The 26,066-nt window shown below is 34.6% G+C and overlaps 1 protein-coding gene across 6 annotated transcripts in view; it reads left to right on the top strand.

Moving 5' to 3' along the window:
* Nucleotides 1-26,066, top strand: part of ARHGAP12 (Rho GTPase activating protein 12) — a 128,288-nt gene that overhangs the window by 78,979 nt on the left and 23,243 nt on the right. Inside the window, exons 5-10 of one of the 6 annotated variants that reach the window (XM_054437145.2) lie at nt 1,416-1,556; nt 3,018-3,098; nt 12,056-12,181; nt 15,909-15,983; nt 16,302-16,316; nt 23,805-23,866. In XM_054437145.2, coding sequence (XP_054293120.1) covers nt 1,416-1,556; nt 3,018-3,098; nt 12,056-12,181; nt 15,909-15,983; nt 16,302-16,316; nt 23,805-23,866 — 500 coding nt within the window. The remainder of the gene's footprint in view (nt 1-1,415; nt 1,557-3,017; nt 3,099-12,055; nt 12,182-15,908; nt 15,984-16,301; nt 16,317-23,804; nt 23,867-26,066) is intronic. The other 5 variants (XM_054437149.2, XM_054437146.2, XM_054437150.2 and 2 more) reach the window with 5 other exon arrangements.

The raw sequence follows: 26,066 nt of genomic DNA, 5'->3' as shown, positions 1-26,066 counted from the left end.
ATAAACTCCTGATTTTTGAATTAGGTTTTCAATGTTTAAAAAATGTTTCTGTTGTAAAACATATATAATTCACTTTATGCAGTGCTTCTGTAAAGCTATGTTTTTGTGAACATATAAATATTAGGCTCTTAGTGCCTTTAACTACAATCTTGAGAATCTACCTATCTTAGTGTTTCAGACCAAATTATGTTGATAGAAAATATAGTCTGAATGAGTAAGTTTTACTTGCCGAAAGTATTTTACCTAGAGGTGATAGGAAGAGTCATTTGCACATGAGTGCTAACCTAATAAATGATTTTTAAATGAATGACTTTTAAGTGCAGAAAGCAAATTGCCATTTAGTCATATTATGGTGCCTCTTGTCAGTAGGCATCAAAAGTTTCTAAATTTTCCCGGTCTTCTAATTCGCTTCTCTCATGTGTCTGCAGTTTATCATATCATGTGTGCCTGTATTACCTTATTTTCTCTTCCCCCTCCCCTTCCCCTCCCCTCCTCTCCCTCCCTTCCTCCCCCTCCCTTCCCCTCCTTTTCGCCCCCTCCTTTCCTCCCCCTCCCTTCCTCCCCCTTCGCCTTTCCCTCTTCTATCCTCTCCCCCTCCCCATCCTCCTCCTCCTCTTCTTCCTCCTCCTCCTCCTCCTTCTTCTTCTTTTGAATAAAAATGAAGATGAGGTCTCACTATGTTGCCTAAGCTGGTTTTGAACTCCTGTACTCAAATGATCCTCTGGTCTTGGCCTCCCAAAGTGCTGGGATTACAGACGTGAGCCACCGTTCCTGGCCCCTGTATTATTTTCATACAGAATTTTTTATTTGTCTTTCTGTATTGTGTTTGAATTTGCCCAATGTTATTTTTTCTTGTTTTGAAGTTTAGTTTCCAGTAGTCTTTAACAAGCATTTGATTGAATGAGTTAGGAAAATTTATCAATAAATTATAACACAAATTATAGAAAAATAGTTCGAGATATATTTATTGAGCAGGGTTGTTTGCCTTGCATGTGGCTATATGCTTGTGGTACATGAGAAGGAGCTCAGCCTAATGAAGTTCCCTCATCTCCCTTGTTTACACACAGATATGTGTACACACACCTACTCCTCTCATTTTTAAACTTGATTTCAGCATGAAAGCAGCATTAAGTAACATTCGAGCTCTCCTTAGTGTGAAAACATTGTTTTCAGTTTTATTGTGGTGAATTTTTCTAGGGCTGCACTAATGTGATAAAATAACCACTATTAATTTTACCTCACCTCTTACAATGTACCATTTAAAGACTTAATCAATTTATATTCAAAATCAAATATTCAGATATATTTAAGATATCTTTGTACTTATAGTCAAGTAAAATTGATTTATTAGATTTTCAACCAATTCATATTTATATTCAAAAAAGAAAAATCCTTATGTTTCTGACTATTTGTAGCTTCTTTCATCCGAAGAAAACTACTACAGCACTTCTTACAGCCAGTCAGATAGTCAGTGTGGTTCTCCTCCAAGGGGTTGGTCAGAAGAGCTGGATGAACGTGGGCATACCTTATATACCAGTGATTATACTAATGAAAAGGTACATTATTTTTTTCTCATCTAGTGTTTTTTTGGCAGAATTCTCTCATAAAATGGTTGTGTACTGCAGTTTTAGTATTTAAAAAAAAAAACTCATGAAAATATTCTTCATTGTAACTTTATAATCATGCCAGTTGACAATATGAAAACTCAGTGTAACTACTGATTGTTTTAAACTGCTAAGGATGATAGTAATTTTTATGCTCTTGATACTCATGGAAGACTTTTTAAGAGTACACCTGTTGAATGTCATTTGTTTAGATTTCTTCAATAGGCATATTTCTTTATATTTTTCTGAGGGAATAGTTTTTTGGAAATGGTTTTCTCTCTGTGCCATTATCATACATCGCCTCACTGCCTATTCTCCTTTTTCTATTACAATCAAATTTATGTAAAACAAAAACCATCAATCTAGTATTTTATTAGTTTGGAAATGAATATTGACATTTTGTGTGTGTATTGCATCTGGTATCATTTGAGAAAGCAACTGTGGGTTGTACATGTTCAGAGAAGATATGCTTGGGAATAAGTGGGGCTAGGCTTTTATCCCTCTTTCCTGCCTCAATTATTTGACATTAGAACATACGGAAGCAGTTTTTTCATTTATTTCATACTCAAGATCATGTGTTTGTATTAGCAATATGTAGTCTTTTTTTCCCTCATATTCCTTGTGTTTTATTGCATGATGTTCTGTTGTTGCTGTTATTTAAATTTTATTGTGTTTGGCCATAGGAAATAATTCCTAAAGGTTTGCATGAAATGAGGCTTTAAATAGTTTAGTTGTACATTTAATTGAAAAACATTTCTCTTTTGTCAATTTCTCAAACCTGTTTTGAGAATGTGAGTGTACCTGTGTTCCAGTGCATATGTACATCTATGTGTCTTTATGTTATACGTTGCTTGTTGTTAAGTGGTGCTTGAGCAGCTAGCCAGACATTGGAGGACAGAGAGAGCAAATAAAGCCATGTTTAATAATGAGTATATTTATTCTTACCAAACTTAAAATGCAAGGCTTTTAGTATAATTAGTTAGAAATTTTTGTTGCAGGCCGGGCACGGTGGCTCACGCCTATAATCCCAGCACTTTGGGAGGCCGAGGCAGGCGGATCACCTGAGGTCAGGATTTCGATACCAGCCTGACCAACATGGAGAAACCCCATCTCTACTAAAAACACAAAATTAGCCAGGCATGGTGGCACATGCCTGTAATCCCAGCTACTCGGGAGGCTGATGCGGGAGAATTGCTTGAACTGCTTGAACCTGGGAGGTGGAGGTTGTGGTGAGCCGAGATGGCGCCATTGCACTCCAGCCTGGGCTCTCAAAAAAAAAAAGAATTTTTTGTTGCAATGTTCTTGATCAAGTAGAATAAAATTCATAAGAATTAAATCTAGTATCTCTGATAGTAGTAGCTTAAACTCACTTTTATTTAAATTTAATAAAAAACGCCTGTTCTGTTTTTATAGTGGCTCAAGCATGTTGATGATCAAGGTAGACAATATTACTACAGTGCAGACGGATCTCGGTCAGAATGGGAATTGCCAAAGGTAATAAACCTTGACACCGAATTTCTATTTAAAAATAGTAGATGAAGTAATATCTGGAGATGGTTTCAGCAGATTTAAGATCTTTATGCTACTTCTACAAAGTAGAATAACTTTTTCAGAATTCACTGTGAATACTGTGAGTAGTGTAAGTTTTCTAAGATGTACAGGTGTCTTCACTATGTGATACTGATTGTTGCTATTCAGAATATCTTTTGGGTTAACTTGAAATTGGCCTTTCCTTATTCTTGGAAATAAGAATTCTCTTCAATACCAATAATGCCATCTTATATCTAGTTGTGTTGCGTATATTGATTTTTCTACATAAAGTTGGTCTTATATTTAATCATTTTTTGAGAGAAAGAAAAATAACTCAGTATTCAAGTTTATCCTCTTATGTAAATGGTGTGTATGATTGAGCCACTCATTGGCTGAGATATAGGCAACGAGTGACAAGATGTCCTAGGATTTAGCTGGACATCTCATTTCCAGACAGGTGTACCAGGGCTGAGTTTATCTAAGGTGGTAGGTTTCAAAGTGGTCATATGCACATCACTATTGGTGCTTGAGATAATTTTAAGTGATATATGAGCAAACATTTGAATTTTAATTGGTGCATTATTTTAATGTTCTAGAAAACAGCTGTAATTAGCAGACAAATATGTGGTGTCAGTTGTTACATATACTTTAGTTTTTAAAATTTGTCTTTTCCCCAAAGTAAGTCAATTTAAAGAAGAATATTAATAGTATAAATGAAACATGGATATAGAAAAAATCACTACATGTTACTACATTGACTACAAGTTGGGAAACGCTAATCTAGTAAACTAATGTTAATAGCGCTTTCTTCTTTATGTGAATGCTATCTGGCCTTTAATTATTTTATGAAATTCTAAGGCTTGATATGGGTAGGATGAAAATGAAATACATATCCTGTAATTGATTTTTAAGAATACCTTTGTGAGTCTGAGTTGACCAAGTAGCAGAAGAGAGCTCCATTGTAACTGACAGCTTTTACAATTTTGTAATCTCATGGAACAGTGTGTAGGTGGCCATAATGGAAAAGTTCATGGGTGTGGGGGATGAGGAGATAAAGGAAATACTGGTACCTTTGATTAATTTGTTGATGAAGTATAGCCTCAGAATTTTCTTGTAGTTTAAAAAACTTGTCACATCTTCAGAAAAGCATTTTTTGATCCTTTATCGCACGTTTTACATAGGTACTTTCTGTTTGCTCAGCTCAGCAGGAAAAACTATTCCATATTTTAAACCACTTTATTGTTTAATTACACTTTCTAAATTAGGAGGCATATTAAAATTTACATTTATACAATAGGATTGTTTTTAAAAATACTATTTTCAGCTTAACATATTAGTATTAGTGGAGATAATTTTTATATTTTAATTATAAGAGCTCCCGTATAAAAAGAGTTAAGAAGATACTACTATTATCACATTGTGTTTTTACTTCATCAGTCATAAAATACCATGAATGAAAAAGATCCAAATAAAAAGTCTATTGAAAAGTGCCACAAATCACATATTTCAGGGTTGAATGTTTTATCTCATTACTCTTTAAAATTATGAAACACAATTCAATAAAACATTTGTGGATATTTTTCATTTTCATTATTATTAATTTATACTTTTAGAATGTGATTCTGAAGATAAAACCTTATTTATCCTTGAAACTTTGAAGTTGTGCCAAGCACTCAGAACTCTGAAGAACCATAGCTTAGCAGTTGTGATACTCTAGCAACAGTTTTTTAAAGTTAAGTTTTATAAAAGTTAAATAACCCACCATTTTATTTTCCAAATATGTCATTGTCTTCCAATAAAACTTTTAAGTGGGAAAATGATACCTCAAGCTTAGTACAACTGTTACCAACTTTTAGGGGAAAGGAGATAAACATAATAAGATAAGCAATTTATTTTACTAATGTGCTGGGAAGAAGTAATAGAATACCTCAGATACTACTCTTCAAAATTGGTACCATTTATAAAAAAAATTTACTGATTAATTTAGAAAGAATAATTTTATGGATCATGATGGCCAAAATATGTAATAACTTTTACATGTTGGGGAAAGAGTATTGTTTTGAGGGATGTAATTACTCAGTATTGAAAACTATATATAACAGGGATTGGTTCTGTTAGGCTGTTCTAATAAGGGTTATGCTTATAAAATACAAGCTCTGATTTCCACTTGAAGGAACGAGAAGAAAAATCTGCTCAAAGTTTAGTTCACTGAAAACGATTTAGGTTATAGAAGACTAGTATTTTATTAATATAATAATTAAATAAACATATTAACTTTTTTGTTCCACTTGACAGATTTGAATTGTAGCTCTTAACAGTACCTCAAATACCAGTTGAGTTTTTGGAGGAATCATCTGCTGTATCTTTCTTCATAGTGGTTTCTGATTCCCTGGAGTAATGACATCAGTCACAAGGCTGCTTTTGAGTGATTTGTCCCAGGTCAGGGTCCTTTGAAGGGAGAAAGTCCCAGGATGGCCTAATATCAGGAACAATTTGGAGCCTTAACTGGTAGCTAAATATTCCTATTGGGTTTCTTTATAACTCAATTCTATAATTTCCTTGGTCAGAAGAACCATAGGCTGCGTTAGGAAACCTATTTACTTTCAGAGATGCCTTTAATGAAAAAAAGAGGAGAGGCAAGAGACTGAATAATATCAAGACCTCAAAGGGTATTTTACAGCAGTGGAAATGGGTACTGATTGTGACCAGCGTTGAATCCTCAGTTTTGTGATACTATTTCATTTTCTGCTGCCATTTGCTGCTTAGCATAAAGTGTCAGAAGGTCTTCACAGTTTCTTTAACTCTCAATTAAATTGGATATGGAGAAGAGGTTTTGATTAAATACAGTGGAAATGAGGATATAAGGAAAAATGCTGTAGAGTCACTATTTCATAGATTGTTACTGCATGATAAAGACAACTTCAGGTTACATTCTGCACTCTAAGCAACTTAATACTTACTAGTAAGTCTAAGATAAATCTGTCAAGCTTGTAACCCCCCATGCAGATATTAAAATTTAGTTTAATTACTATTTTCTGAACACATCTTTGGTGTTCAGTATTATGTAATATGTTGTGATAAATGCAGATACATAGGATATGGTCTTTACCCTAAAAATTTTTGTTGTAAGTTTGGAAAGAAGAAACATGTTCATATGACAGCTGAGTAAAAAAGAATGTATACATAAATACAAACACTCTGGGTTAGGCATAGGAGAAGGGAACCAGAAAACTATTAGACAGGAAGGAGGATTAAGAGAAAGAAATAAAGGAGAGTAAATGAAGAGAGAGAAAACAAAACATTCCCCACTCAAAATGAAGTTTGCTGTTCAGTATTTCAAATAAAATGTGTGAAGAAATCCAATGCTATTATCATAGACATAAGAAGAATCAAAACATGGTATTCACTCCAGATGAAAGTAATGTTCTTTTTTTTTTTTTTTTTTTTTTTAAAGACGGAGTCTCGCTCTGTCGCCCAGGCTGGAGTGCAGTGGCGCGATCTCAGCTCACTGCAACCTCCGCCTCCCAGGTTCAAGCGATTCTCCTGCGTACCTGGGATTATAGGCGTGCACCACCATACCTGGCTAATTTTTGTATTTTTAGTAGAGATGGGGTTTCATCGTGTTGGTCAGACTAGTCTCGAACTCCTGACCTTGTAATCTGCCCACCTCAGCCTCCCAGAGGGCTAGGATTACAGGCGTGAGCCACCACGCCCAGCCGAAAGTAATGTTCTTAATAATTTAATAAAGGCTTAAAATTATGCTGTGGATGATCAGAATTAAATGAAGGCTTTCATTTAAAAAGAACAAGAAATTAGGAAAAATAAAAACATACATGAATAGGTAAATATGATGAATAAATTAGAAATCTTCAAGATGAAAAAACATAGTTATTCAAATAAAAAATGCAGTCAGTAGCATAAACTTTAGACAGGGACAGAAAGCTAACAAATATGAAAGCATAGTTAAGAAAAATGGAAGATGAGTTGAAAGTTTTCTATATTCGTATATCAGGAATTCCAAAAGAAGAGAATGGAGGAATGGTGTGGAAACAATATTTGAAAATATAATTTCTAGGAATTTTCTAAAATTGAAGGAAGACATGAGTCTTTAGAAAATATGCTTTGAATACTGTCAAGGATAAATAAAAATAAATCAACACGTCAACAAATTTTGCTGGGTCTGCAGAACCCAGGAGACAATCTTAAAAGCCGTCACAGGGGGAAAGGACAGATCACCTACTGCAATAGATGGCACCACTGGATCCATTCTTACTCTAGTATTAGGTTCTTTGTTGTGTACCTTTGTGGTGGCCTCCCGAATTGTCCTGTCATTAACTGAGTTCAGCTGTGTGGCTTGCTTTCACTGGGATGTGAACAAGGAGAGTATTGAAATGGGCTTGTAGTCAGGGCTTGCTCTTGCACCTCTGCCATTGCCACGAGAAGAATGTGCCCAGGCTAGCCTCCCAGTCTCAGGAGGGGGATAAGAGACAGACTGGTACAGATGAGCCCCTCTAGATCAGACAGCTTTTAGCCAACCCAGAAATCTGTGGTAATACATGATCAACATTTTAAGCCAAGTAAAGCACACTGTCTTTGTTTATTATACCTACTCTGTTCCAGGTGAACACCACAAAAGCCTATCCTTCTGCATGATGTGCTGTGCAGAACGTGTTATGAAGCCCAGTCAGCCATCCCTAACCAGCACTATTGAAAGAGCACTCTCCCCCTCCCTGCCTGGGCACTGTGGAGACTGTGGGGTGGAGCCCTGTTGACTAGACCCACAGTGCATGCAAGGAACCCTGTGAGTCATCCTCCCTATGCACTAAATGGACAACGGCAACAAGGCAGCACCCCACCCTATCCCAAGCAGAGTGTGGGAAGAGGATTATGGAGAGGAACCAGAGAAAGGGATTTCTAAACCGTGTATAAGGTCCTAGACACTACTCCCAGTGGCCTACGCATGAAAACAACCAGAATTAACATAGCAAAATCTTTGAGAACTGAAACATGGTGGGGAGTACTGCCCAGGTTTCAGACTGGCCTCTGGGTAGCACACAAACAGGGCAGATCAGAACAGCAATGAAAAGATTTTTTAAATGAAATTGACATTTGAACTACGGGCCATAAAAGCAGGCCGGGGTTCACAACCTGCTAAAATATGTTTAAATAGAAACCAAAGTCTTATAGTACTCAAAACATCCAAATATAACCTAGAATTACTTGTCATAGCAAGAACCAGGAAAATCTGAACTTAATGAGAAAAGACAATCAGTAGGTTGGTGACACACCAAGATGACAGGGATGAATGAATTATCCCATAGGATTTTAAGTCAGCTGTCAAAAGTGTTACAGCAAGCAATTATAAACACACTTGAGATAAGTGAAGAGGTTGGAAGTCTCAGCAAAGAAATAGAAGATATACAGAAAAACCAAAGGGAAATCCTAGAGCCAAAAATCAAGTACTGGATGACTTAATAATGGAATGGAGGTAAAAGAGAAGAGAATCCATGATCTTGAAATTGAAGATAGGTTAGTAGAAATTATTTAGTCTGAACAATGGAGAGACAATAGATTTCAAAAAAAAAAAAAAAAAAAAAAAAAAATGAACAGTGCCTCAGAGACCTGTGGGAAAATACAAAAGAGCTAACCTTCCTTTCATTGAAGTTCCAGAAGGAGAAAGGAAAGAGTGTGAGGCAGAAAGATACTTTGAAGAAGTAGTGTTTGAAAATGCCCCCAATTTGGTAAAAGACAAACCAACAGATTCAAGAAGCTGAATAAACACCAGATAAGGTAAACCCGAAGAAATCCATATCCAGGCTCATTGTAATCAAAATTTCTGAAAACTAAAGACCCTCCCTCCCCCTGACAAAGTCTTGAAAGCCCTTCAGTGAAACAACACTTTACCTTTAGGATAATAATTTGAATGAAGTGAGTGCCTTATCAAAAGCCATGGAAACCAGAAAGAAGTGGCATAACATTTTTCAAATGCTAGAAGAAAAGAACCGTGAACCCTTCTTCACCCAGCAAAAATATCCTTCAGGAATGAAAGTAATATAAGGACATTTTCAGAATGAAACTAAACTAAGAGATTTATCCCCAGCAGTCTTGCTTTCTAAGAGTTGCTGTAGGAAGTCTTTCAAACAAAAGGGAAGTGATAAGAAAACTTGTAATATCAGGAATGAATAAAGAACAACAGAAAGGGTGAATATCTGAGGAGACTTTTGTCCTGGGTGTTTAAAATTGTCGTTGACATTTGAAACAAAAATTATAACATTTCTGAAGTAGTCCTGATATACAGTAGTGATATTTAAGACAACTGTTTCATAAAGAGTGAGTGAGTAAAGGGATGTAATTTTTGGTAGGGTTTCTGTATTCCACTTGAAGTAGTAAATTGTTGATACTAGTGTAGACTGATAAATTATGTATATTGTAATCCTTAGAGCAAGCACTAAAAAAGTATAACGAGAGGCTCAAGAAACTGTAGATATATTAAAATATAATAGTAAAAATTGCTCAAGTAGCCCACAGGAAGGTAGGAGAGGAGAAACAGACAATTAATGATAAAATGCCAGACTTAAATCCTAACATTATAAATAATCACATTAAATGTAAATGCTCTAAACACACCTGTTAAAAGATTTGCAAAATGGATATTAAACCACTGTGATCCAAGAGTATGCTTCTATAAGGAAATCACTATTCTTTCTTTCTTTATTTTTTTGAGACAGACTATCACTCTGTTGCCCAAGCTGGAGTGCAGTGGTGAACTCTCGGTTCGCTGCAGCTTCCGCCTCCCAGATTCAAGCTATTCTTGTGCCTCAGCCTCTTGAGTAGCTAGGCCTATAGGCATGCACCACCAAACCTGGCTAATTTTTGTATTTTTAGTAGAGACAGGCTTTTACCATGTTGGCCAGGCTGGTCTCAAATTCCTGACCTCAGGTGATCCACCCATCTCAGCCTCCCAAAGTGTTGGGATTACAGGCGTGAGCCACCAAGCCCAGATGAAAATCACTTTCTTACAATGACACATTATGCTAAAGGTTATCTATTAAATAATCTGCAGTAAATCTCATACTTCACGGTGAGATTACAGAAGCTTTCCCATTAGAGTTAGGGACTAGACTAGAACATTTCTATCACGCTTCTATTCAACAATTAAGAAAAGGAAAGAAATAATGGAATTAAAAAGGAAGAGATGCAATTGTTTTTTTTAAATTATTATTATTATTAGAAAATCCCAAGAGAACCTATAAACTTAAAACTGATGAGAGTTCAGCAAAGTTGCTGGATATGAAATTAACATGACACTACCCATTTGTCTAGTAAAAAGTGAGTTTGAAAATGTGATTGCAGTGAAGATACTATTTACATTAGCAGCAGTAGCAACAAGAGTTGTAACTAAGAACATGTTTATTAAAGGTCTGTAAGATTTTAATAAAGAAAATTCCAGAGCAGAATAAAGGAAGACCCAAATAAATGGTGTAGCATACTATCATGATCTTGGATTGGGAGGCTGAATTTTATAACAGTGTCCAAATTAATCTACAAGTCCAATGCATTTCCATTTAATATCCCTTCCCTCACTTTTTTTGGGAATGGAACCTAAAATTTATATTTGCAAACAGATATCCATAAAGAGTCAAAATATTCCTGAATAGGGAGTAGTTGGTGGGTAGGGGACAGGAGAGATAGAGTTCCTGCTATGGTAATTAAGTTGGGATAGTAAGGGCACATGTATAAAACTCAAATGTGGCATTACAAATCAATGGGGTTAGGGAGGCTTTGGCTCTACCAAAAAAAAAAAAAAAAAAAAGCCAAGTGTACTGGCATGTGCTTGTAGTCCCAGCTACTCAAATGGCTGGAGCAGGAACATCTCTTGAGCCCAAGAGTTCAAGGTTGCAGTGAGCTCTGATCATGCCATTGCACTCCAACCTGGGTGACAGAGAGGGACCCTGTCTCCACAAACAAACAGACATTGGTTTGTGTCATCTGAGATGCTGTAACAGCAACTAAAAAGAAAACAAATCAATGGGGTAAGCATGGACTAAGTAAGAATGTTACTAAGATTATTGGTTTTCACATGATAAAAATGAAAATAAGTGTAGATCTTGACCTCACTTCATGCTCAATGATTAATTTCAGTTAGATTAAAGATATAAATATAACAAGTAAAACTTTAAGGACTATGGAAAGATATATCAAAGAATATCTTTGTCTGCAGGGTAGGAAAGATTTCTTGAACAAGACTCAGAAGCCTACTATAAAAGGAAAGATTGACAGATGTGACTACATTAAAATTAAACAGAACACCTTCTCTTTGTAGAAGATGTAATCAAAGGGGAGAAGATGGGCTACAAACTAGGAAAAGATATCTTCAACTCACATAGCCTAGAAAGGTTTAGAATCCAGAATATGTAAAGAACTTACTAGTTCATTTTGAATTTAATTTTTGGTTTAGGTTTTTAAAATAATGCTTATTTTTTATTTTAGTAGAAGAGATAGAAGTAGAAAAATTAATTTGTCTGATTTTATTTTATAAATTATGATAGTTAATATTTATTGATAATGTACTACTCTTTTAATACTTTCTTCTTTAATACTTTGATCTTTATAGCAACTCCGTGAATGAGATATTTCTGTTATATCCACTTTACAATTGACAAAACTTAGACTGAGGGAGATTAAATATTTTACCAAAGATAACACTACCTTGGTCTGTGTAACACCAGAGTCTGTGATCTTAATTGTGCCACAGTTCTGGTTAAAGATGAGAAAACTGAGGCTAGAAAATTTATGGAGATGTCATATAATGAACTTTGCCTAACAGTCTTTGTCATTTGGAGCCAAGATGTTTAGATTCCACTTTCGTTTCTATTGTTTATGAAGTGTTTTTTTGTGTTTTTTGCTTTGTTTTGTTTTAGTATAATGCTTCATCCCAGCAGCAAAGAGAAATAATTAAAAGTAGGAGCCTGGACAGGCGGCTGCAAGAACCAATAGTATTAACAAAGTGGAGACACAGCACCATTGTATTGGACACTAATGATAAGGTAGGACTGTTGAGATTTTTGGCAAGTTCTTTGCATTATATTGTACAGTGAATTGTAACTATTTGTACTAATATTTTATGTATTTAGTAAATATTCTTTGCTAAAACATTTGATTTCTTTTGAACTAATTTAAGCTTTTGATCTGCATGTATGTTGAAATGTTACTACATTATTGTTTCTTTTACCAAATTGCATACTTTAGTGACTACATTTTTATGTATTTAGCATCAGTTTGTCATGAAGTAGGTTTTGGTTTTGAGGGTTTTGGTTTTTGCACAATAGACTGACTTATCTGTGGCTTACTGATGTGTGTACCTTGATACATTTGATCCTAGTAGGTGACAGATTTTTCTTGTTTACCTTATTTTAAAGTCACATTCTATTATCCTTTGTCTTCAGTCTCTAGGAGGTTTCATAGGGAAGACATTTAATTAATTTTCCTCATCCCAGGTAATATTGGAACTCTGTTCCCTTTGTTTCTCTAAATGCTCTCTGCAGAAAGCACTTTTTTTATCAATCTGAGAAGTAATGTTCTCTGTTTCAAAAACAGGTGAATTTTAATGCAAACATTAGAATGGATGTTTTAAACACTTCTTTAGAGGTTACTTATTCACAGTGTGGCCTCATTTTGGGGATAAGTTGGGAACTTAGTATGAATTTGCAGAATATTAGGTATATTGATTTTGAAATGTAAAGGTTTTTTAAATCATCAGGCTTCTTGTAGCATGATTAACAGTTTTTCTATAATTTTTAGATGTGTTCGTGAAAACAGAATTAACTATCCCTATGGCATATTTCATTATGTTTGGATACTTTCAGTCCTAAATTCCTTTATAAATAATCTCAATTGATCGGTCAAAACAAGCATAATATTCTGGTACTACAAGTTACTATAAAATTGGTCTTTGTTGAATTTAAAGGTGGAGTGTTAGAAACAGCCTTCATATATGTGTATAAGATGGACTAATAGAAAACAACGAAAGTAACAGACCAGTTTCTAGTTTCTATTTTGTAAGGATCTTGTGTTGAATATAGAGACCACATTAAAGGAAAGACATTCTGGAGTCTGTGCTATTGAAGATATGTGTGGAAATATATTAGTGTTGAGATTAATCTAGGTAAGAAAAATACGTAGAGATTTCTAATAGGAAAAATTCACTCAACCGAGAACCAGATTACAATTCAGCATAAATAGGAATCTCCCAAATACCATATATACTGTTCTAAGGCGAACCATTGTTGAACCAACTCTACCGCCTCTTCATACTGGAACAAATAGGATGATTATTTTGATAATTTATGCTTAAAATATCTTACTCCTTTTTCCTTTTTTTGACATCATAAAATGTCAATCTTCTTTTTAATCTCTCAATTCGTTTTTTAAAATTAATTTTCAATCTATTGCTTTAAACAACTTGCATGCTTTCATCTCATTGTCCCAGAGTTGCAAGAATATGATTTTTTTTGCGATTAGAGATTTACTTATTTTTGGTAGAAATGTCTTTTTTACCCCCTACCTTACCCTTTGCAAACAGATGCATAAGTCTCTTAACATAAGGCAGTTTTTTAGGTTTTGAAAAAGAGACTGACTACCAGAACAAACTAGCTAATATGTGATAAGGGATGAAGTGTGTATAACCTGAATTGTAATCACAGCAACCTAATACAGATGCTCTGCAACTTAGGGTAAGGTTATGTCCCAGTAAACCCACGTAAGTTGAAAATACTACAAGGTGAAATGCATGTAATACACCTAACCCACTGTACATCATGGCTTAGCCTAGCCTACCTTAAATGTGCTCTGAGCATTTACATTAACCTACAGTTGGGCAAAATCATTCAGTAACATGGTACACTGTAGAATATCAATTATTTACCTTTGTAATCTGTTTACCCTGGTAATCAGGTGGCTGACTGGAAGCTGGGGCTAGATGCCTCTGTGCAGCATCATGAGAGAGTGTCATATTGAATATTGTTAGCCCAGGAAAAGATCAAAATTTCAAGTATGTTTTCTAGTGAATGCCTATCACTTTCCCATCACCTTAAAGTTGGACAATCATAAGTCAAGGACCATCTATTATTGTATAGCAAATGTTGTTGTGATGACAGGTCCTAATTCAGTTTACAGATAACCTTGGAAGGGTAGGTGTATGTATGTCTGTGTGTGTGTGTATGTGTGAATGCATCTGTTTCTGCCTTTTTATTCTATTTTTACTAAAACTATTCATAGATACATAAGATGTATATTTATATGCATATATCTAAGTGTAGATAAATGTATACATGTAAAATTATTTCTTATTTATAATAGTTATAATTGTACATACATTATTACTCTATTTGTGGTTTTTATTTCTGTGGGACTGAATGTGCTATGAAAAATATAATTATCATTTTATTCAGTTACTTGTTTTCTACTTTATGGATCATCAGATCTTCCATCTTTCTCATACTGTTTTACTATCAGACAGTCTTAGGAATCAAAAATTGATCTGAAGTTGTCAGAAAAAAATAAGTGAGATTTTGATCTTAAGTTAAATTTTTTTGAAGTTTTTTATTCAATGTGATTTTAATATTTTCTCCATTAATAGTGCCTTGTTTGATTTATAAACTTGTGTCTTCAAGGGCTTCCATGTAAACTTTCACTGCTACTAGTTTCTGTATTTACAAATTGTGTGGGATGTAAACCCAAAGACATTTTTCCAAATGAATAAATGTTGAGTTAATGGTTTTTTGCAAGTGTTACTTAAAACAAATTCCCAGGTTGGTTGACAGCACCTTCTCCAGCTTTATAGACATAGAAAACTAGAATGATACCTACGTGGAGATTAATGTTCAAAGGAAATTTTTGGTTTGATAGAAAAAATTAATAATAGGTAATGGTGTATGATTTAAAAAATTCTCTTTTTCTGAAATTACTCAAAACATCTAAGGAAATGGAGAAAATTTTAGTGGAGGTGGGCTATTGCTACCAAAAAAAAGTTTTTCAGTCTTACCCTCCATGAATAGTCCTATCAACATCTGTAATAGAAATCATATTCTGTGTTTTAATATTGACAAAGCAGACTGCTTAAAAAAAAACACGTTATTGGTTTGCTCTTATGATACTCTTGTAGGCTTAGACATTAAAACTTTTTTTTTCTGGGGAGTTATTAATATTTAAATCTTAGGTTTCTTTCTTGAATTTAAAATATCTTATTTCTAATTTTTGGAAAGTTTTCTATAAATTACCTTGAATACTAATAGCAATTTAATGTCTTATGTAGCTTTTGACTAAAATTAAATTCTCATTCTGGCATTTGCCAAGTTATTTCTGTGACCTTGCCTAATCCTGGGTGTTTATACTTACCATACCAAGAGCAAGTTAGTATCATGATTATAACATATTTATCCAGAAGTGTTTAGGTTTTACTTATTTTAAATATAGTTAATTCAAACTGACATAACATCATGATTTTAAGGCAGCATGTGTCATTTCTTTTGAGTAATTCCATATGCATTATTTAAATTTAACTATAATTGCTATAAAAAGCGCCATATTTTATAAACTTTTAATAACGTTTGTAGTTTTAAAATCATTACCTTATTAGCTTGGAGCTGAATATAGAACGAAAATAACGAGGAAAAAATTTGTTATTCTCTCTTACTAAGCTCTCCCGCTGTGAGTAGAGGCAGAAATATAATTATATAAAATAGAGTAACTTTTTTCATTACTTATTTCTTGTAGGAATCTCCAACTGCCTCAAAACCCTGCTTTCCTGAAAATGAGTCTTCTCCCTCCTCACCAAAGCACCAAGATACAGTTAGTATGATAGAAGCATATCTTATAATGTAGTCCAGTTATTTCAATCAATTTTAGCAAGTTAATTTACTCTTAATGTAATGTTTAAATGGGCTTCTATTAAAATTTCATTGGTTTTTCTAAAAAATCACAATCAAAATAAGTTTAACAATCAGATTTTATTGATTTAAAAGTCCCCCTTTTGTTTAAAATATGGTATCTTACATGATTAAATTATATACCATATTTTTAAGTGATGAACTTATATTTGTTTTTAAAAATAAATATAAAATTCCCAGACAATACTATGACATTATACTTTACTCTTTTTTCCCTCAGGCCAGCAGTCCAAAGGTAAGAAGCAATCCTCTCCTTCTTAATAGGCATAGACACCTTCATTTTCTATGCTGTAAAATATATTGCCAAGTCTGTGCCAGATGAATATTGGAAATAATATAGCTTAACTGTAAGTTCTCCTAAACTGGAAAACCTCCATGTGACTTCTGTTAAGATACCTGTCTTAACTCTGATGAAATTTTACTTAATTTCTGTATTTATACTCACTCCCAGTCTTTTCTATCTGTTGCTGATCATGCTATTCCCCTTCAATGGCTTCTGGGTTTTTTTTTTTTGTTATCGTTGTTTTTTAAATAGAGACATGGTTGCGCTCTGTTGTCCAGCCTGGAGTGTAGTAGAACCATCATAGCTCACTGCAGCCTCAACCGCCTGCCCCTCCCCCACCAGGCTTAGGTAATTCTCCAGTCTCAGCCTCCCTAGTAGCTGGGACCACAGGCATGCACCAGCATGCTCTGCTACAATTTTTTTTTTTTTTGAGATGGAGCCTCATTCTGTTGCCCAGGCTGGAGTGCAATGGCATGATCTCGGCTCACTGCAGCCTCCACCTCCCGGGTTCAAGTGATTCTTCTGTCTCAGCCTGCCGAGTAGCTGGGATCACAGGCATGTGCCACAACATCTGGCTAATTTTTTGTATTTTTAGTAGAGACAGGGTTTCACTATGTTGACCAGGCTGGTCTCGAACTCCTGCCCTCAAGTGATCCACCAACCTCGGCCTCCCAAAGTGCTGGGATTACAGGCATGAGCCACTGTGCCTGGCCTGCTTGGCTAATTTTTTAAAAATTTTTATGGAGATAAGGGGTCTTGCTTTGTTGCCCAGGCTGGTCTCGAACTCCTGGCCTCAAGTGATAGGCCTGCCTTGGCCTCCAAAAGTGCTGGGATTACAGATGTGAGCTACCACACCCAGCCTGTTTTCTTGTAGAATGAAGCCCTAAAATTCTTAATGAGCGTGACAAGGCTGTGCATGCTCAGGCTCCTGAGTGCCTCCACCACCTCATCTTATATTTCCTTTTCCCTTCTTGCTTGTTGTCCTACCACACCACCCTTCTCTCAGTTCCTCAAAGGAGCCTGCCTTTCAGCTCAGGGTCCTTGCGTATGTCATTTCCTCTGCATGCTGAAACATTCTCCCCGACATCTTTGCCTGGTTAGCTTCTATTCATTCATCAGGGCTTAGTTTGAACTTTATTTCCTCAGAGAATTTCATTCTAATTCTCTAGGTTAGGCAGTTTTCCTATAATACTCTTCATAGTATTTGACTATATATTATTCGATTACATAAAATAACTTGTCATTATTTATTTCTTATAGGAACCTCCAACTCTCTATTAATGTCTGTCTTCCCTACCAGACAGAGTAAATCTTCATTAGAGCAGGAACAGAGTTACCCCAGTACCTTCCACAGTGCCATATAATAGCTGCTCAGTAAATATTTGTTGAATAAATAAATGAAACCTTAAAGCTTTTTAAAAGACAAAATTTTATTATGGCTTCTCTGGTTTATGAAATTATGATACACTGTTATTTATTAGGATACTTCAGATTTCTTAGAGATAAAGATTTTCACAGATACTGTTTCATTTTTCTAACTCTCCATTCCCTAGTGCAATCTGGTCTTTTTGGCACTAATCGGGGGTTGTACACGTTTCGTTCTGATGTTGGCTTAGGCAGTACCCCTGCCTAGAGTGGGCCTTGCTTTTTCTATACATAGTTAAATCCTATACCTCCATCAAGATGGACCCTTCCAGAAAGCTTTATCAGACTAACGTAGCAGAATAATGTTCTCTTCTTTATCTGAACTCTCAAGTCACTAATTGCATTGAATAAGTGCAAGTTATTATATGTACCTCTAGTCTCCCTACCAGGTTTTAAATTCCTAAAAGAAGTTTAAATAGAGGACAGATAGAGACTACATGCATCTACTTATCTTTTGCATTATTTGCACAGTACTGGGTACATAAACATTACATAACGATAAAAGTGAACATGATTTTGGTGGTTTTGGCAAGAATTGCCATATGAATCTAAGGCACTGTTACTACAGTACTCTTAATCTGTCCATCTAGAAAAGTAGGATACCCTTTAAAACTATTTTAAATGTAGGTAATGCACAGTTCCCACAAAGATCTTTTATACATTATTTTCATTTTGTTAAAAGAGAATTCCTAAGTAATCCTAGAAACAAGAATTTTTAAATGTTCCACATGCAGTTACAGGGACTGTTTTCAAATTATTTCACCACCCATTTATCCATTTTCTGAAGTTTGACAGCAGCTAGACCATGCCGGACTCACAGTACCCTCTGATGGCCATCACAGGGAACTGCCTCACCAGTGTTTCTTCTGTTTCAATCTTTTTTTACCTTTAGGTGAAAAAAACAAACCGCCGTGTTAATTCTACCAGAGGTGGTTCTGTTTTTCCATCACCAGGTGGCATTCCTTTTTTCCTGAATGCTCTGTCCATGCTGTCGTGCCCTCCCATGGAGGTTTCTGCCCTCTGTGACATCTCTTCACTCCCTGTGCCCTCTGGTTCCTCCTCTGTGCTTGCATGGCTTCTGGTAGTGTTGCCTTTCTTTCTCACTCTTACCCAGTTACTACAGGGAGCTATTTCCCTCTTTCTTTGCAAGTTAAAATCTGATTGGTATAAAGGCTTAGTGATAAGAGAGAAGGAAGCTACAAATTTAGAAGTAGAAATGATACCATCATCATTTTTAGTTCCTTAATGTCACCTTAAAAATCCCTGCAGATTGCTCATCTATCTCCTTTAATCAAACCAGATTTAAAATTTCATCCCTTAATATAAATTTTAAACATGTTAACTTTTTCTTCTTTTCTAATTTTTAAATGATTGTTACTTTTTGTAGTCCCTTTAAATCTGCTTGAAATAGGCAGTATATACATTTTTAAAAAGTTAATAATATATTTTTCTACAATTTGACTATAATATGGATTAAATAGGTTTTTGTGGGCTGATCTTAGAAGCTATTCATTTTATGTCCCAATGTACCTATGAGAATATGCATTTTAAAATTCCCAATTACTGAATACTGAGTAAAGTTTTAGAATATGCATTTCAGAAACTTGAGCTTTGATGTTGTATGTCCACTTATGGTATTAATATGCATTAATCAGTTTAGAGAAAAAGACATTTTAAAATTTAATGATTTGGAGTATTAATGGACAAGTTGCTTTTTTTTTCATTGAATATTACTATTCTAAGGCCTTTTTAAAAAACATGAATGTTTAATTCTTTTTATAACCATTGACTCTTTAAAAAATTTATTTTTATTGAGATAAAACTTATGTAACATAAAATTAACCAGTAACCATTTTAAAGGGTACAATTCAGTAGCATTTAATATATTTACAATCTGTGTAGCTATCACCTCTGTTATAGGACATTTCATCACCCCAAAATAAAACCCATACCGATTAAAAGTCACTCCCCATTTCACCCTCCCCAGTCCCCTGCCCTTGATAACCACTAGCCTGCATTCTGTTTCTATGTATGGATTTACCCATTCTGGATGTTTCATTACAGTGGTGTTTTTTCAATGCTGTAGGTACAGTTGTGCAAGTTTACTTATTCTATATTTTAAAAATCTCATTATTACACAGTTAACTGAAGATAAGGATTTTGATCAGGTGTATTGATTTTGGTATATCACACTTGTTAGCCTAAATTGAGAAGTACCTACTTTACTAAAAGAATGCAACATCGATTAGAAACTGTGGAGCCCGCAAGGTAATTATGAACCTGTGAAATTTTTCCCAGATTACCTAGTAGAATTTGAAGTTTATTGTTTTCTTGCCTATTAGGATAGCATAATATTGTTACTCAATTTAACCATAATTTGCTAGTCCTTATTAAAGCATTCCTGCTTATTTTTAATATAAAGTTTCTTTTAGAGTATCAAATACTTAGACCAACAAATATTCATGTATAAGTTTGTATATATTTTATGGGACTTAAGATATATTTTATGAAGCTTTCTTAGTTAGCAACACAAAAACATTGGTTGATTTTGACACATATTATGTAGAGAAAGTATACTAAATAGTATGAAATAAAAATCTGTTTAAATTTTTTTTTTTCTTTTTTTTTTTTTTTTTTGAGATGGAGTCTCTCTCTGTCGCCCAGGCTGGAGTGCAGTGGCGCTATCTCGGCTCACTGCAACCTCCGCCTCCCACATTCAAGCAATTCTGTGTCTCAGCCTCCCAAGTAGCTGGGATTACAGGCATCTGCCACCATGCCCAGCTAATTTTTGTATTTTTAGTAGAGATGGGGTTTTACCATCTTAGCCAGACTAGTCTTGAACTCCTGACCTCGTGATCCACCTGCGTTGGCCTCCCAAAGTGCTGAGATTACAGGTGTGAGCCACCGTGCCCTGCCTTAAATGTTTTTCTTAACTCTTACCTGTGTATCCAAACCTATATGACCCATCTGCCTATTTATTTTTATGTAAAATTCAAAAACTTAGATATTTAAAAGTTAAAGCTTTATTTTCTCTGTTATTGACACTCATATTTCTTTCTTGTTATAGTACTGTTAATTTATTGGTAAATTACTTCATCATATATGTATTGAATACCAACTACATGCTTGATACAGTACTAGGCACTGGTTATTGATGAACATAACAGATGTGGTTCCAACTTACGGCCTAATGGAGTGGATAATGAAGTAATAAAAGTAATAAAAAATACACAATTGTACTTTGCATTAAGGGTGTCTTAGTCCATTGGGGCTAAGTATAGCAAAAATATAAACTGAGTGGCTTATAAACAACAGAAATTTATTTCTCACAGTTCTGGTGGCTGAGGAGTCCAAGATCAAGGCATTGATAAATTCACTGTCTGGTGAGGGCACCTTCCTGATTCATAGATGGTTCCTTTTTGCTGTGTCCTCACATGGCAGAAATAACAAGAGTTCCCTTTTATAAGGGCACTAATTACATTCATGTGGGCTTCGCCTTCATTACCTGATCATCTCCCAAAGGCCCCACCTCCAGGTATCATTACATTTGAGATTAGATTTCAACATACAAATTTTGGGGGACACAAACATTTAGTCTGTAGTAAGTACAATGAGGCAAACAAACTGAGGCAGTCATAAATAGTGGGAAGTTGACTTAAAAGTGGTCAGGAAAAGCCCTAAAGTAACATTGAAGTGGAGATATTACCAGCTACCCAGTTGTTCAAGCTTCACAGTTTCCCCAAGATCTTTGCTCTCACCCTAGCAAAAATCCCTGTCAATTTTGTCTTCTGAATCTGTCAAATTGGGCCCCTCTTCTCTGTCATTGCCACCACATTCAGGTCTTTATCTTCTCTTAAAGTAATGATTAAAATAGTATTCTAGTTGGTTCCTGGTCATGCTACCCTTTCTTAGTGCATTCTTTCTGCTACCTCATTTCTTGCCACTTCTCCACCTCGCCCAATACTTTGGGGGAATTTAAAGCCCTTCAAATATGAAATGCTGTCTTTAGCCCCTGTGCCTTTCACTGTTGGTTGTTTTTAGCTCCTGCTCTTTCAGTCTAGCTGACTCCTGTTCCTTAGTTCAAGTGTCAAGTTCCCCAGGATGCTGTCTGATTTCTTTCTCTCCCAGGTTGAGTTAGGCATAGCTTTCTCATAGCACGTATCACATTGTATGGGAATTGTTCTTTGTATTTGTACGTTTTGGGTGTAGCAAATTTTGTTCTTTATGTTCAAGTTAGAGTGATTAATACTTAGAGCATTAGTACTTGGGTCTTGATCCCTGTGACCATTTGGTGAAAGTTCTGGACTGGACCTTTTCTTTGAGCGATGCATATATACATGCTCAGTCCATCCATTGATTTGGGTGAGAATCCCTGATCTAGACTCTCCCTCTCATCCTTAGGCTTAGGCTGTCTGTCACTACTGCTATGCCATCCATTTTTCTTCCTGTTTTGATGCCTGTGTTTCCTTCCTGCCTCTGCTTTTTTTTTTTTTTTTTTTAATAACACAAATTCAGCTGTGGCATTTTTTAAATGGGCTTAATTCCCACCTCTCTGCCTTTCCAATTGCTGAGTTCCTTAGCTTAAGTAATCAGTGCCCATCCACTCAGATTAATGTTGTTACTTAGTTCCCATATGATTGAAAAATTTGTTTTCTCCTTGCTTTTGAGGGGTGCAGGCAGCAAATTAAAAATGTTCTTATTTAACATCTTATGCAGCTGCCTTGCTGTGATCTGTTGAAAGTCAGCTCTCAACATGAGGGTTTATGAGAAAAAGAAAAAAAAAACAATCTCACACATACTCACAATTGTGTTATTAATGTTTTTGTTGAGGAGCAACATAGTTCTTACGAAAAATATCAAACGCGTATCTAAGGAGCTTTAAGCTATGCTTTATGAAAAAATTACAATAAAACTTCATATGGGCTCTTTCCCAAGTCTCCAGTGTACCAGAAATGTAAATTGACATAACAGTTTGTCAGTTTTGTCTACAGATGTCAGTTTTTACCAGACCAGATGAAACTTTCAGACATTGGTAAAAAAAAATACTCAGTATTATGTTTATCTCTCATGCAGAAAAATGTATATTTTCTGATTAAAGTACATTGAGAAAATATAGCAGAGTAATCAGTTAAATATAATTGGGGATATTTCTTCCTTGTGAGAGAGAGAGTGCGTGTGTATGAGTGCTTTAGGTGAATTAAAATTGACTATTGTCTCATGTACAGATAATGCTTAGTAATGTTGAATGATTACTATGGACTCAGCTCATTTTAATTAAATTCATTTGCTTCTAGGAAACTAAAGCAGTGAGAAAGGGCTTCTTGATTTCCATCTGGAAGAATTTTAAGATAACATTAACTTTAGTACAATGGCTTTTGCCTTCATAGGGTTCGATGATAAAGCTTGTGTCACTGTTTTTGACATCAGCTGGCTAATAAATCTAGTTTGTCTAGAGAGGAACTCACAATCTGATAATATGCTTAATGAAGCACGTGCTGAATTTTTTATGCTACATTAAGGCAAGTTCTATACATGATACCAGTTACAGACACTGTATTTGGTCTCCCTATTTTTACATTTTGACAAAGTGAGTTAGTATATTGAATAATTTTCAGATTATATAGTTGTAAAATAACAGCAAAGTAAATCATTCCTTTTTTTGTAGAATTTATCCTTATAGCATTGTATTCCTTTCTTTGAATAGAAAGACATAAATTATTTTTCAGTGCTGCTTTGTTCATATGGAAATCTAATTTGATAGCAAAGTATCTAATAGCTGCTGTGACTTAAGGAGAAAAGGAAGTGTTTAATTATAAAATTAAGAAAAAAACTACAAAAGTATTAGGAAAGTTATATTCTTAATGTATTCTAGAACTACGCATGTTACACATTGACTAATCTTTTCTTTTAAGCTAATTTTTAGAGAATGAGACCATGTTGGTTCAGTCATATGTAAGAACTTGGACCTCATTATCTATGTAAGTGATGTATAAACAGTATTACTCTGTTCCATAGGATCAAGAGAAATATGGATTATTAAATGTAACAAAAATTGCTGAAAATGGGAAAAAGGTTCGGTAAGTACACAAGTCATTAATGTTCTTACGTGATTCATCTGATTGAAATAAATTAAAAATTCTCAATATAATTATTTTAGTATAAACAATAGGTTCTGAAGAATCTCTCACCATTTGTTTTCTATGTAATCATATATGTAAGATTGTCATGAGATTTATGAAAATGTTCCTTTGTCTTGACATATTTCCTAAGTAATACTAAGTTAAGAGGTAATGAGGCAGAGGGTTCTGAGGATTCATTTGCTTTAATATTTTTTTTTCAGTAAGCAATAAATGCACATGGTAAAAAAACAAAGGTAGACTAAGTATTGAGTGAAAAGTCAATCCCCCAGCCAGCATTACTTCCCCTCCCCAGAGGCAACCAGTGTTAAGTCTCCTGAATTCTAGTGCTTTCCTCCAGAGATAGGATATATATGTATATGTTTGTATGTATAGAAATTAATTTTCTAAACATAATCTTTTCACAGTTTATCTTGGAGATGGTTTTACTTCTTGCTTGTAGAGCTGCCACATTGTTTTTAATCTACTGCATCGTTGTATATTGTTTGGCTGTACTATATAGTTTATTTACCCATTATTTATTTGCAAGTTTTAAACTACACTTGTCTATTGGTAGACATGTCAGTTGTTTATCATTTTTGCTAGTACATGTAATATTACATTTAGCATCTTGCATGACTCATTTTGCAAGTATGCAAATCTGCCCATAAAATAAATTTTACAAAAAGTGGAATTGCTGGGCCACTTGCAAAGTCATTTTGACAGTTTTCCAAATTGCACTGTAAGATATTGAATCCGTTTCTGCCTCCAGTAGCCGTGCATTCCTGAATACCTTTCGCCAGTTTAGTATGTTGTTAAATTCTTTGATTTTTTGCCAGGAGAGAGAAGAGAGAAAATGATATTTTTATTTGCATTCCTTTTTAATAGGTTACAGTATCATAAACTGTTGGTATTTCCTTTTTGTTGAATTGTCTCTTTATACCCTTTGTCTGTTTTTCTATTGGATTGTTGGATTTTTTGGTTAATGTGTAGTACCTCCTAGTGATTTAAGGAAATTAACTCTGTGCAGTATAAGTTGCATTTAAAGAGTTTTAAATTTACATGTAATTGAGTTTTTTGGGTTTGCTTTCATGGAACTATTTTTTGTCAGACTTTGGCAGTTAGATTTTTTTTTAAGTGCTCTGAAATAGCTTTATAAATACTACAATTATGTATCCCTTAAACTGTTCTTTGGTAGAATTCAGTTGTGAATTGAGTCTTTATTTTTCTTTCTCCATTTTGGGAATATGTAGTGCAGATAGCTCTTGGGCTACTTTCTTTGCTTTTGTTGTTTTTCCTATGATAGTAGCCTTTTAGGTTTTCTGCTTTTGGAATACTTTTTTCAATTTATATTTGCCTAAGGAAGTCATCTATTCCATCATCCTCAAATTTATTTACATAGAGTTGAGCAAAATCTTTAATTTCCTATGTATTAGTGGTTCTTAAACTTTTTGGTCTGAAGACTCCTTTAAATGCTTAAAAATTACTGAATATTCTAAAGAGCCTTGGTCTATATCTATAACCTTATAGGTTATATCTACAGATACTGTGAGAAATTAAAACAAATTTTAAGGATAATTTTTTTTTTAAATACCTATTATAAATTGACACAAATTTTTTTTGAAGAAAAACTATGTTTTCTAAGACAAAAAACTTCCATGAGAAGAGAGGCATTGTTTTACATTTTTTGTAAATCTTTAGTATTTGGCTTAGTGGAAAACAGATGAATTTTCATCTCTGCTTGCAGTCTGTTGTGACATATTATTTTGTTTGAAGTATGTGAAAAAAATCCTTTTCACAGCTGAAGGTGGAAAATGGAGGAATGTTTTAGGATATGTTCAGATAATTGTGTATTTTCCTGCTGCTCCGAAACTCTACAAATGGTAGTTTGTTGAGGGTTAGTTGTAGTGAAGACTCTGAAAAACTGCCAGTGAACGGTTCATACTCAGTTACATTAAAAGCCGTTGGTCTTTGTTGCACCTGAGTGAATCTTTGCCCGTGCTTAATTTTATAATATCTTGTAGGTCATTTGTAAAATACTAGTTCACTAACTTTGCTCATTTCTCAAATGTTTACACATTTTATTTTATAATATCAAAGAATCACACATCAGTACTGTCAGAAAAGTATTGGGAAGTTGTCAAATCCATTGTAGCAGATG

The sequence above is a fragment of the Pongo pygmaeus genome, chromosome 8 (assembly GCF_028885625.2).
Source record: "Pongo pygmaeus isolate AG05252 chromosome 8, NHGRI_mPonPyg2-v2.0_pri, whole genome shotgun sequence".
Taxonomy (NCBI): Eukaryota; Metazoa; Chordata; class Mammalia; order Primates; family Hominidae; genus Pongo; species Pongo pygmaeus.
This window is presented reverse-complemented; position numbering and strand designations above follow the sequence as displayed.